General features: G+C 61.9%; 1 protein-coding gene across 1 annotated transcript in view; it reads left to right on the forward strand.

Moving 5' to 3' along the window:
* The window catches only part of RASGRF1 (Ras protein specific guanine nucleotide releasing factor 1), a 90,546-nt gene that overhangs the window by 25,892 nt on the left and 51,344 nt on the right, over positions 1-13,310 (forward strand). The window contains exons 3-4 of the mRNA XM_039216902.1: positions 3,847-3,994; positions 11,127-11,219. Of these exons, the coding sequence (XP_039072833.1) occupies positions 3,847-3,994; positions 11,127-11,219 (241 nt within the window). The remainder of the gene's footprint in view (positions 1-3,846; positions 3,995-11,126; positions 11,220-13,310) is intronic.

The raw sequence follows: 13,310 nt of genomic DNA on the forward strand, positions 1-13,310 counted from the left end.
AAATTGGAAGGCAATTGCCTAAAAATTAGCAGTTTAAAAATTGTAAGGCCTATTCTGTGACCAGCAAGTCCACCTTCTGGTGTTTGTCAAAGAGAAACAATAATGCCAGCGTCCTTAGCTTCCTGCGTGGTGGGCCCCAAACTAGAAGTAGCCGAGGTGTCAGAGCAGAGCAGACAGACATAGAGACACTCCCTGGTGCCCCCATGAAACGGAATACCGCTCAGCAATGGAAGGGAAGCCACCACAAATCTGCGTAACAAAACAGATCAACGTCAGAGTCAAAATGCAAAGGAAACAGAGTCAGACAAAAAGTAACACATGGTATGATTCTGGTTACGTGAACTTCTAAATTTTTTAATGTTTTTATTTATTTTTGAGAAAGAGAGAGAGCAAGCAGGGGACGGTCAGAGAGAGAGGGAGACACAGAATCCGAAGCAGCTCCAGGCTCTGAGCTGTCAGCACAGAGCCCGACGCGGGGCTTGAACCCACGAACGTGACATCATGACCTGAGCCAAAGTCAGACGCTTAACTGACTGAGACCCCCCAGGCGCCCCCCAAGTTATGTGAACTTCTGAAATGGGCAAAGCTAACATGCAGTGAAGGAATCTGAACAGTTGTTGGGGGTGGGGAGGTGGCTGGGAAGGGACGTAAGGGAGCTTCCTGGTGAAGGTTCTTTATCCCAGGTCAGGCACGCATTGATCAAAACTGCTTAAACCTTGCACTTAAGGTCTGCACTCTCCATTCTGCGTGTGTTAAAAATCAAATTTTAATTGTGCAGCCCCAGATCTCTGACCTGCCCTCTCCGTGACCAGCAGAGAAAACTCCATTTTAAATGGTTCAGGTGATTAGGTCAGGCCCACTGGATACTGTCCTCATCTTCTGGCCAGCTGTGTTGTGTAACGTTATGTCACCCATCAGATTCGTGGGCCTCGGGCTTAGGGGGGCTTGCACACCGGGCCTGACTCGCTTCTCTGCTGCGTAACTAGGGGGAGACCACGGATCTTCAGCCATATTTAGCCCCAAGCCTAATACGCTGTGTGTGCATGTGTGCATGTGTGCATGTGTGTGAAGAGGAGACTGACAGCCTCACACATCTGTATCTAGTAGTAAGCATTTCTGCTGGTATCTTACTCAGATTTTATATGTTTACATAACGGATACATTCTACATACAAAAATAGGCTCTATGGTGCACGAACAGCGTGTGGGGACCCTCCCCGCGCGGGTAACCTTCCAGTGCCAGGGGACGCCTCTGAGCTGTGCGCGAACAGCCGCGTGTGGACTGTTATGCCGAGTGTGCATCACCCACACAGCAGGAGGGGAGCCGTGTGCCGCAGACGGCCGTGTCGGCGTGTGCAGACCCGCGTGGTCAGGGACGGGAGCCCGAGTCTAGCTCCAGCTTCCACACTAAGTGACTGTCGTTTGGGGCAAGTTCCATCCCCTCTCCAGCCTCCGTTTCTTCGTTTATTAAATGAGACAATTGGTCCTTCCTGCCTCCCGAGCCCCCTTGCGGCCCCGAGTCCGGGTGTGTAAGGACAGGGCTGAGATACTCAGTGCCCCGTCCCAGGGGGAGGGGGGGAATAAGGGTGGGGGGGGGTAGAGAGAAGGAAGTGAGGCCGAAGCCCCCAGACCATCCTGCAGACAAGACCCCGCTGGGCTCCGAAGCTCCAGCATCACTGACAGACATGAGGTCTCTGGGTCGTGTCGCCCGGGGATGCGGAGAAGGGGTGGCCGCGTGAAAACAGACCCCTCCGTGCTCTCCGCCGAGCTTCCTGTGCAAGTAAAGACGACTCAGCCTCTCGGGAAGCGGGAGAAACTTTAAACCTAACCCTCTAGCACGTTCCTGGCCAGAAGGGATGCACGGAATCCTCCTTTGGATCAAATCCTGTTGCAAACCAAGGAGATGCCCCTCACGGCGTATATTTATCTTCAGACGGGGTGGGGCGGTGAGGCTGCAGCTGTGGCTTCTGGATCGGGGTGCTCCCCAGCACAGGGGCCGGGGCTGCTGCCCCCCGCCCCCCACACCCCCCCGCTTTCGGGCTCAGCTGAGGGGGCCCCTGGGACACCGTCAGCGGACCAGGCTTCCTCAGCCTCCGTGCGCCCCCCGCCGCCGCAGTGCAGCCTGTTGCAAAGCTGTCCCCACCCACGGCCTCCTGGGGGCCCTCTGTCACCCGGGGTTTGTTGGGAAGCTATTATTGTCCCATTTCAGTCTCAGAGTGCCTGTGTGTGGCTCCTGAGTTGGTGACAGAGGCCAGCACCTGCCCCCCTCCACTGACCGGCCACATCAGAAGAGCTGGAAATTCATGCCAGAAGGTGCCAGATGGAAAGGTGTCCCCTCGATGGGGGAAGTGGGAGCCAGCTGGTGACCCTCAACCCCCGAGAGGGACCCAGGTCCTGTGGGCGCAGGTGGCCGACCCAGGCTGGCCGAGATGCAGAGCGAGGGCAGGAGAGGCCGTGGGGACGATGGGTGAGGGCAGGCCGCTCTTTCCACAGACCTGCTGGGGTGGGAGGGGGCTTGGTGTGCGCTCCGCGGAGGGGCTCTGGCTCCTTACGAGCGGGAGGGCGAAGCCCACAGCACAGGGTCGCTGCCACTACAGAGAGAAAGGCAGGGGCTGGGGCGGGGGGAGGAGGGCCTCCGCCCTCTGCCCAGGGTGGGGGGGAGGGAGCTGCGGTGATCACGGCACATACGCGTGCTCGGCGAGGGGCACGGTGCACTGTGTGTGACCGCCTGTACCCGCTGGCACAGCCCCGCAGGGCTGGACTCAGCTTCCCCATTTGACAGATGAGCAAATGAAGGCACAGAGAGGCCGGGTGGTGGGGCTGAGGTCCCCGGGCTAACTGGGATGTGAGCGAGGCCAGGCCTGGTTCTTCAGGTCAGAGAGCAGGGCACACAAGGGGCAGGGGTGGCCGTGCTGGGGGCTGGTGGAACAGGCCAGGAGCAGGGCCCCCGCAGGGTTGGGGGGCCGGACCGAGGACGGGAGGAGTCAGGAGCTCCGCAGTGAGCTGACGGCACGCCTGAAGTGATTCTGAGGCTGGAGGTCAGAAACTGGGAGCTCCGGGAGGGAGGAGCTGGGGACCCAGCACAGGCAGGGAAGGAGGGGAAGATGGGGGACCCAAGACCCCCAGACCTTCCCTCGGAGTCAGTGCCTGGCTTTCCAGTCCCCTGCCCCTCTGCCCTGTGAGGCTGCACCCCTTCTACGGAATGGGGTCTCTCCCCAGCTCTGACACCTGCGGATGGCGTGACTGTGCTGTGGGGGGTCAGGGAGACCCCTGGCCCAGATGCAGGCAACCTGGCCCATGACCTTGGGGTTTCCAGGCTCCCCACTGTGCCGCCCCCCCCCATTGTGATGTTCTGCAAACCTGAGGCCTGTTGATCTACACAAATGCTGGGCTGTCTCTTCGGCCCCCTACTTGTCTTTTGGGGGCCCTCTGATCTGTCCCCACCAACCTTCCTGCCTCATTGCCAATCACCCCCACACAAGCCTCACCCTCCTTGGATGGGTGCCTGCCCAGAGCACTGGGTTTGTCGTCAGAGGCCTGGGCTGTGGGGACATAGTCTGGGCTGAAGACAGCATTTCAGCTGGACCCAGGGCTGGCCTAGGAGGGACGGAGCTCGCCCAGGGAGGGCAGGGGAGGCGGGTTCCGGGCAGGAGCAAAGGCCTGGGGCTCCTGGTGGGAGGGCGGGACCCGTGGGCCCAGAGGTCGGAGCGCGAGACGGGCGTCGGGGAAGAGGCAGCCGGACCGAGGCCCCGGGCGCTGCGTCCTGAGTGTAGTTGGGGTGAGGCCCTCCTGGGGCTGGGGCTGTAGGGGTGCGAGGGGCTGACCTGTGGTGTCCACCCGTCCGCAGCTACCGGACCCTGGCCACGGAGCATGAGGCGCTGATGCAGAAGTACCTGCACCTGCTGCAGATCGTGGAGACGGAGAAGACCGTGGCCACGCAGCTGCGGCGGCAGATCGAGGACGGGGAGATCGAGATCGAGCGGCTGAAGGCAGAGGTGACCGCTGGCCGGGCGCGGAGGGGACTAGCGGGGGTCAGAGCACCCTGGGCTCGCGCAGGGTGGGGAGGGGAGGCGTCTCCAGAGGTCGACTCTGCGACGCAGGCAGAGCGGGAGGGGCGCGTTGTCAGATCTGGGTTCAAATCCCACCTCTGCCACTGAGGTGGGGCAACTGGTGCCAGCCCCCTAGACTCTGTGCCTCAGTTTCTTCATCTGTACGATGGGCTTTTCACACGCACCCAGCAACTTTGTGAGGATTGTGTGAGATCACGAGCACGTTGTGGGTCCTGTGCCAAGGACCACACTGAGCGTTCGGCGGGGGGGGCGTGGGTCTGTCAGTGAAGAGTTGGGGGGGCACAGGTCCGTCAGCGTAGAGTTCGGGGGGGGCACAGGCCCGTCAGTGAAGAGTTGGGGGGGCACGGGCCCGTCAGTGAAGAGATGGGGGGCGCAGGCCCGTCAGTGAATAGTTGGGGGGTGACGCGGGCCCATCAACGAAGAGTTCAGGGGGGGCGCAGGCCCATCAGCGAAGAGTTCGGCGGGGGGGGCACAGGCCATCGGTGGAGGGTGCACTCCCGGCTCAGCATGGTGCCAACCCCTCCCCTCTGCCTCTTGGGGTGAGCGGTCTCACGGGGCCCCAGGCAGCCGTCTGGAGGCCGAGTTGCTGCGGGTTGAGCCTGCGCGGCTTTGATACTGAGTGCCATCTGCAAAGCGGTTTCTCGTTAGACACGCAGAACCGGGGCCTCCAGATCAGAACCCCACACTCTCCGGAGCAAGTCCCTCTTGCATGAAAGTGTGCGAAACGCTCTCTGCCCCTGAGACGCCCTGCTAGCGGTCTGCACACCACAGAAGGATCCAATCCCTCACCCCAAAGTGCACTCGGAACCATCTGGTCCCATCACATGAGAGCTGTGGACTCCAAGCAGAGGAGGTGATGTGACCACGGGACTCTTGCAGCCAGAATCCACCACTACATAGTTTCAGGGCCCAATGCAAGGGAAACCTGCTGGGGGAGTCCTCCCACCACCCCGGCCCAGGTGACCCCCAGCTTCAGCCTCCAGCTCTCCCAGCCTCTGCCTCCTCCCTGGCCCCCCTCCCCAGTGGGGCGGGGCCCCAGCCGGTCTTGAGCAGGGCACGTGCTGGTGTCCTGTCCCAGTGGCCGTGTCAGCACACCCACCCTGCCTCCCGGAATCCTACCCCCGCCCCCCACGTTCCCACACCTGGCTTGCTGCATCAGAGCCGGCTCCACGCCCGTCTGCGGCTGCGCCGGGGACTCGGAGGGCCAGCCTGTCCTTCGTCACGCTTTCCCCCACACCTAGCACGTAGTAGGTGCTCAGTGAATAAATGTGTGTCACCCTCGCTGGGCCCTGGAGGTATGGAAGTGTCCACCCCTGGGGTCTGACTGTGGTACGATGAAATCAGGATCATAATAGAGCTTGCGGTGTGAACCAACCAAGCAGAAAATGAGTTATTTTACATCCAGACAGGGTGTGGATCTGTGTTGCATATGGTCTTAGAAGAGATCAGGGATTTGTACACCAGAGAAGGTGAGGTGTGAAGAGCGGGGTTCCCTCTGCTGCTGGGAGAGGCCAGTTGTTTGTGCGTGTGTGCGTGTGCGCACCTGTACATGTGTGCATGTACGTGCTCCTCTGCGTGTGTGCATGTGTGCGTGTGCCTGTGTGTGTGCATGTGTGTGTGCATGTGTGTGTATGCACCTGTGCATGTGTGCATGTATGTGCTCCTGTCGGTGTGTGTGCGTGCCTATGCATGTGTGCATGTATGTGCTCCTGTCGGTGTGTGTGCGTGCCTATGCATGTGTGCATGTGTGTGCTCCTCTGCATGTGTCTGCATGTGTGCGCCTGTGTGCACACCTGTGTGTGCACATGTATGCACCTGTGTGTGTATGCACCTGTGCATGTGTGCATGTATGTGCTCCTGTCTGTGTGTGTGCGCACCTGTGCGTGTGTGTGTGCATGTGTGTGTGCCTGTGTGTGTGCATGTGCACAGCTGTGCGTGTGTGTGCGTGTGCGTGTGCATGTGCGTGCACTTTGTGTGTGTGCGCCTGTGCGTGCGTGTGCTCGTGTGTCAGACAGAGGCAGCGGAGGCCCCACTTGGTGGAATTTGGAGCAGTGCTTCCACGCGAGTGCACCACCCTCTGGGGCAAACCATCCTTTTGAAGAACGCTTTGGAAGAAAGGCTGTCTTGGTGAAGCCCTCTGGCTGTGTCTCCCTGTCACACGCACGTCATGCAGGACAGGGGACACAGCCTGTTTGCCAGGAAGTTGGCCGTGAGGGAGGCAGGAGGCACCGAGAAGCCAAGCAAGTGACGAGTGACCCCCCGGGGGGAAGACAGGCCTTGGAACATGAGAGCTGGAAGGGCCTGAAGATGCTGAGGTCCACAAAAAAGGAAGGGACTTATCCAAGGTCGCTCCAAGGTCCCCTGAGTGATGGCGTCCGGGTCAGACTTGGGTCTCCCAGCTCCAGACCCTTGGCCTGTGCCTGCCCAAAACTTCCTCCGTCCCCTCGAGGAGCCAGGCCTGAAGGAGGGGTACATGTTCCCCAACCACGGTGTCGCCTGCGTGGCCCCAACCCCCCGCCCCGGTCTCCCTGTCCTCCCACAGCCAAATAAACCCCCAAGGGGCTCGCACAGCCCGAGGGCCTGCAGGGCCTCGCCTTCTCGTTTCCAGCACCCGCCACCTCGTTTCCAGCAGCCCGCACGCAGCCCTCAGCGGCCACAGCGCTCACCTGTCAGGGTGGCCCGAGTGCTTTGGCAGCCACAACCCCACATGCGGGGGGGGGGGGGGCCTCAAGCAGCCGTGCTGCTCCCTCAGGCACACAAGGGCCGGTGTGGGCGCTGCTCCCGCAGTCTCGCCCAGAGTCAAGGCCACAGCCCCCAGCGCCTGCTTCACGCGCAGGGAAGGGAGCTGTGACAGCGGCCACACCTCACGTTTCCAAGGACAGAGGCACATCGCAGGGCCACGCCCGACATCGGGAGGCGGGGGGGACTGAGAAGCCCAGTCCTGCGTCATCAAGCAGGAGACCCAGAGTCTGACAACTGCCCAACTGCTTCCCCCTTCAGTCCCCACAGCCCCCGAGCCCCCACACGGGCTGGCACGCAGAATATGGAACAGACTTTGCGAAGGCCGGACACGGCTGAGGAGGGGCTTCCACGGCCGAACAGGAAATGCTCACAAGCAAATAGAGGACACAGCTGCCCTCATGACCTCCGCCCTTCCTGCCGCGGGGGTCTCTCACCCACCTCTCCCCTCCCTGCAGCTACCAAGCCCCCCGCCGGCCCCATGGCGGGTGTGCACCAGCTCTTGCCAGCCTGTGGGAACGTGCTGTTTCACCTTCTGGAGTTACGGTGGCTGGTTTCTCGAGTTTCGGAAGCTTAAAATGGGCCACAGTGGGCATGTCTCTGCCGTGGGACTCGGCACATGCTGCCTCTCAGAGCTTTTCTTTCAGAGAGCTGGCCCTTCAACATTTACCGGTACCGCGTTGTCTTCTCTCGCTCAGGGCCAGCTGCATCATTTGCGGGGCTCGGGCAAAATGAAACACGGGGCCATCAGAGCTTCCAGGCAGCAGCAGCAGAGCCTTGAACCAGACCTGCCCTTGCGGGTCCGGGGCTCTGCGCAGGTCACACTCCGGGAAATCAGCTCTGTGGTTGTGCCCTGTGCCCAGCCCAGCAGCCGTCTCTCCCTGCAGATGGCACCCGGACAGAGCCCTGCACAGCGCTGTGTGCCTCCGCTGGGTCTGCGGGCTCCCCTGAGCACATGTCAGGCCAGAGAGGTCCGAGGAACTTCGACGACAAAGGGGCGTCTCTGGGGTGCTCAGCTTGGCACCACATCCTTGTTTGGGTAGCCGTCTCCCTTCCATTTACAGTTGGAAGTAACTTTGGAGTGCTGACGTAGGCCTACGGGGCAGGGCAGGAGTTTGGAGACAGTCGTCATGTTTTATTGGCCTGGGGCACTCAGTTATCGGCTGGAGCACTCAGTTATTGGGCTGGAGCATTCGGTTATCAGGCTGGAGCACTCGGTTATCGGGCTGGAGCATTCAGTTATCAGACTGGAGCATTCGGTTATCGGGCTGGAGCACTCAGTTATCGGGATGGAGCACTCAGTTATCGGGATGGAGGACTCAGGATCCTGGAGTCTGACTCCAAAAGGAACCACAGAGATTGTTAGTTCAGGGTTTAGTTCAGAACCTGTCTGGTAAACAGACTTCGACGTGGAATCCCACCGTGTGACACAGGTCAGCGAGGACACCACTCTGGGGGAGGGGCCGGTGCCGCGTGACCGACCCCTCCCCACACAGGGCCCAGCTCCCTGCCTGCAGGCTCGCTCCCGGCCCCCCTGCGGCCCTGTGCCCTGTGCACACCGCCCCCTCTGCTGGCCGTGCCCCATCCCGCAGCCCTCCTGCTGGGATCGTCTGTCCTTCAGAACCTCTTCTGGACGGCGCCCCTGCTGTTTCCCGGGGAGACCCTCCCGCTGCAGTAGCCGCACGCCCCTGTTCTCACCTTGTCTTCTCGGACAGTAAGTGACTCTGGGGTGTCTCACCCCCTGGTTAGGCTGGGAGCCCCTCCACAGAGGATCTGACTCTCGCACCTCCAGCTGCGTCTCACCGAAGCCCAGCACAGAGAGAGACGTCACCAGGGCGTGCTGACAGGCTTGGCCCCGGAGGGCCGAGGTGGACGCCTGTGTGGCTCGGAAGGGGACAGAAGGAGTGGAAAGGGAAGAGAGAACGCTGGGCTGTGTGGCAGCCGTTTGAAAAGCAAGAAATACAGAAATCTTTAGCGAAAAGCAACACCCTTGGTTAATTCCACCATCCGGTGCTATGCTGACTAAATGCATCCTGGATCAAAGACCCCACTGCAGGGATGGGGTGGGGCAGGCGCCGGTGCTCAGGGCCCCAGAGTGCGTGGCAAGTGAGGCTTTCCCCTGACGGGCCGAAAGAGCCGGACTGCAGGTAGCCAGCGGGCAGGGGCTCGCCAGTTCACTGGTGCCGAGCCCGGCTGGGCCAGAGCTGGACGCGAGCCAGTGGGTTGGGGTAGGAGCCAAGGTGCCAGCTCTCTGTGGCCATCGCTGAGGAGGGACGGCCGAGCAGGCCCTGGGTGTCGACCAAGCCATCCCCAGAGGGACCTCTCCGGTTGAGAAAAAGGCCGCCTCTGTGGCCCAATGGGACTTGGGGCTCCCGCCGCCGCCTGCACCAGCTCCCTCTCAGCAGGGGGAGCCACCGCCCGAGACCCCCGCAGGGCCCCTGGGCCCGCAGCTTCCCCGAGTCTGCCCACCCAGCCTCATCCTTTAAGTAAAGCCTCCAGGGCTTTCCAGGGCTGTCTGTGCAGCATCGCAGCGCCTGACCTCATTGCGTCTATTTTTTGCCCTGGTCCCTGCTGAGGCGCTGTCCCAGAAGGCCCTCCCGGAGAAGAGCCATCAGTTTTAAGAGCAGGCTACTTACACACACACACACACACACACACACACACACACACACAGAGAGACACGCATCACCACTGTAAGAGAAAAGGGTACCGTGTGCAAACCCGTGGCTGGGAAGTGACAATACCAGACCAGAGGTGGGGGCGTCGACCGGGCATCCCCGCATTTCTGAGCGAAGCGCCTGCCTGCACGTGCGTGTGTGCGTGTCCCCCGACCCTCTTGGGTATAGAGCAAAGTCAGCCTTTGTGTCAATGTGCAGATGTTTTCAGAGAATTGAAAACAAGCAGGGGGGCAGGGGTGAGGGACGAGAGGAAGACGAGCCTGCGCCGGCCTGCTCCTCGGGTATTTTCAGCCACTCGGCAGGCAGAGGCTGGGGTAATTTTAGCAACCGGGGAGTGGAGTGCGGGTAACTGTTCCATTTTGTTTCCAGAGTGCTCAGTCGTGAGGGCCCATTCATCCCCGCGGTGCGGCTCAGTGCGGCTCGCAGCCTCGCGGGGACGGGGCTGCACACCCTGCAGAGGGTGCTCTGGCCTTGAGCGGCTGTAGCTTCTCCTGCGCAGCCGCCCTGCGTTGTGCCTGCCGGGGGGGGGGGGGCTGCGGTCCGACTCCTGCGTGTACGGAGCCAGCAAGCCTGTGCTGAGCGCCCAGCCCCAAGCCAGGAGCCAGGAACACGTTGATGAGAGCGGCAGAGACGGGAGTAACCGGGGTGCCAGCACTTGAATGGGGGTCCAGAGGCCCCGCGAAAGGCGCCCCGAGTGGCAGGAAGGAGGCTGCCGGGGAGGGTCCCAGAGGTCCCGGGCCAGGTGCGGCTCAGGGCACCCCCGGTCCGGGGCCCCACCCCTTGGCTCTGTTTTTGCAGCTCTGCTGATGTCTGATCCCCAAATCGGGTGGATGGAGGCTTTTGAGGGTGGCTCAGACGTCCCTTCCGAGGGCTGTCCTGTGTCTCCAGGCCGGCGGGTTCCGCAGAGGCTCCCGGCCGGGGAAGTGCTTCGGGGCTGCCCAGGGAGGGGGCAGCCAGCCTGCCCGGCTCTGCCTCCACCGCCTGCTCCTCTCGGACCGCAGCAGGGTTTTGTGGGAAGAACTGAGGGGACGGCCCAAGTGTCGGTTCACGGATGAGCACCTCGCACGGTGTGGTCTGCAGACACCCCGGAGCGCTGTCCAGCCTTACAGAGGAGGAGGCTGTGACACCTGCGGCGTGGGGCAAGCCCGACGGCGTGGCAGCCAGTGGGCTAAGCCAGACACAAAAGGACAAGTTCTGTAGGATTCCACCCGTGTGAGGTCCCTCGAGGAGTCAAGTTCATGGAGACAGGACGGAGACGGTGGGGTCAGGGGCCAGGGAGGGGGAAACATGGTTTAATGGGGTCAGAGTGTCAGTGTGGGAAGGTGGAAAGTTCTGGAGATGGATGGTGGGGACAGTGGCACAACAGTGCTCGTGTGCTTCATGCCACTGGGCTGTGCACCCGAAACTGGTTAAAGTAGTTAAGTTTTATGCTGTTTTGCCACAACAGAAATTCAAAAATAAAGGGGCTGGTGGTTTGGGTGTGGGGAGGAGAATCACAGGTTGAGGCCAAAGCTGCCACATTGCACCTGAGTGCCCGCCCCCCGGAGAGCGGCTGTGCGGGTGCGCGGCCCCACGAAGCGGCCAGGAGCCCTGGGCGGGGGAGGGGCGCCCCCTCACCGCCGCGCCCTCCTCTCTTACAGATCGCGACTCTGCTCAGGGACAATGAGCGCATCCAGTCCACCCAGACCGTCACCCCCAACGACGAGGACAGTGACATCAAGAAGATTAAGAAGGTGTGTACAGTGGTCTTTCAAGAGCCTCCCAGCCCCGCCCTGGGGTGGGCACTGTCACGGACTGTCCCTCCACCCCCAGGGCCAGCCACCCCACCTCAGCCCGGCACCTCTATTTATAGGTGGGGACAGTAGGTTCCGGAGTGGAGGGAGCAGGTGAGGGGCCAAGATGGGAGCCCAGGCCGAGAGGCTGTGGGCCAGGAGCTTCTCCCACAACACGTGAGAGCACAGCCCCCTCCCCACGCAGACCCTCTCCCTCATGGCTTTAGGCCCAGCACACCCCGACGTGGAAGTCCACGGGGTCCCAGAGCTGACCCTGCTGCTGTGATTCACAGGAGCCAAGATGGCACGGGGACACGCCCAGTGCCCGGGTGCTGACCGGCAGCCTGGGGCAGCCGTGGGGGCGGGTTCGGAGGGAAGAGTGTGGTGTGCGGGTTACCAGACTTGAAGAGGGGGCCTGAGTCACACTAGGAAAAGAGGGCGAACGGGAGAATCCCACTTGGGCACTCGGCGCCCCAGACCAGGATCTCAAACGGGTGTCCTGCAGGCCAAGTTCAGGCTCGCTTTGTGTTTGGGGTTTTTAGCCCACACAGTGTGGGGGTCTTGTTGCCAGTGTTTTAAAAGCTAAATACTTCACATAAAAATCTGGATTTTGTTTCTCAAAAATAGAAATAGCCAACATTCATTAAGCATCTTCTCTGTGTCAGACACTATGCAGGTTAAGTCATTCTTAACTGGACCCCGCCCCCCCCGCCGGGGCTTTACCATCATCCGAATTTCACAAAAGGGGCAGCCGAGGCACAGAGGGCAAAGCCACTTGCCCAAGTCATAGCTGCTTGCAGGTGACATGGAAACCCCAGCCTCCAAGCTCCAGAGCCCATGTCCTCTGTCCCCAGGACACACGGCCTCCTGGAATGCACAAGGCCCCCACGGCCCAGGGGCCCGCCTCCCACACAAGCCCCATGGGTCCCCCCGGCCGGCCTCCTGCGTCTGTGGGGCCTGCGGGCCCCCACGACACTGGGCCTTGCCACCAGGTCTGAGCCAAGCCCCACCCGGCAGGACCCCCGCTCTGCTGTGCTCCCCTGGGCTTCTCTGCCCGTTTTGAGAAGCCATTCAGGTTGGAACAGCCTAGGTACCTCTGAAATCTCCTCCCTCCCTTGTCTCCACCTCCTGGAGCCTCAGGAAAGCTCCCCTTCGTGGAGAGAGCCCCCCCCCACTCTTGAAAGAGAGCAGTCCAGGTTGGGGGGCAGCCGCCCCTCCAGGGCAGATACCCCAGCCACACATCTGCACCCTGACTGTTCGCACCCCTTTCTGCTGAGGTTCTGATGAGCACCTGTCTGGTCCCGAGCAGGTGACCCCGGGTCCCCAGGGCCCTGTCCCCACAGCAGAGCTGCGGGTGGTGCCTGGCCTCGACGCAGGTGCATGGGAAGTGTCCTCTCTGTGGCCGTGACTCAAGGTCCCCTCCCAAGCTCTTGCCAGCGGGGCCACACCCAGCGGCCCGACTCCTTTTCGCCAAGTATCTGTACCCTGCGGAGGCCGCAAGCTCCAGATTAACTAATTTGCCACATTCTGTTCAATCTGATAATCGCCCTCTATCCAGACGAGCGCCAATTGAAGCTGCTGGGCCTTCAGGGCAGTGGTTGGACGAGGCGGGGGTGAGGCAGGCCCAGCACAGCCTGGCAGGCATCTGCCCTCAGCTCTCCCGTGGCAGGGACTCGGGGCCACACCGCCCTGCCTCTAAGGCCAGCGGGAGGGCCTGGGTAACACGCAGAGGCCCGGGGCCTGGGCACCCGCATTTCCGGCAAAACTGGGGGGGGCTGCACACTTGGAGTCCAGACGGCCCCTCCTCAGCCCCGCCCCCTTCCCAGCCCCGCCCCCTCTCGGCCCCGCCCCCTTCCCAGCCCCGCCCCTCCTGGGCCCCGCCCCCTCTCAGCCCCTTCCTAGACGCCAAAGCAGCTCAGGCTCAGGCGACCCACCAGCCGCTCGCTCAGGCCCTTGAGGGCAGGAGAAGCAGGCCGGGCCCTGGTCGCAGCTTTCCTCCCTGCCCTGCCGCAGAGGGGGCGGCGTGAGAAGGCGCCCGACGCTGCCCCCCAC

This window comes from Hyaena hyaena, unplaced genomic scaffold, assembly GCF_003009895.1.
Source record: "Hyaena hyaena isolate Hyena2069 unplaced genomic scaffold, ASM300989v1 scaffold_13, whole genome shotgun sequence".
Lineage (NCBI taxonomy): Eukaryota > Metazoa > Chordata > Mammalia > Carnivora > Hyaenidae > Hyaena > Hyaena hyaena.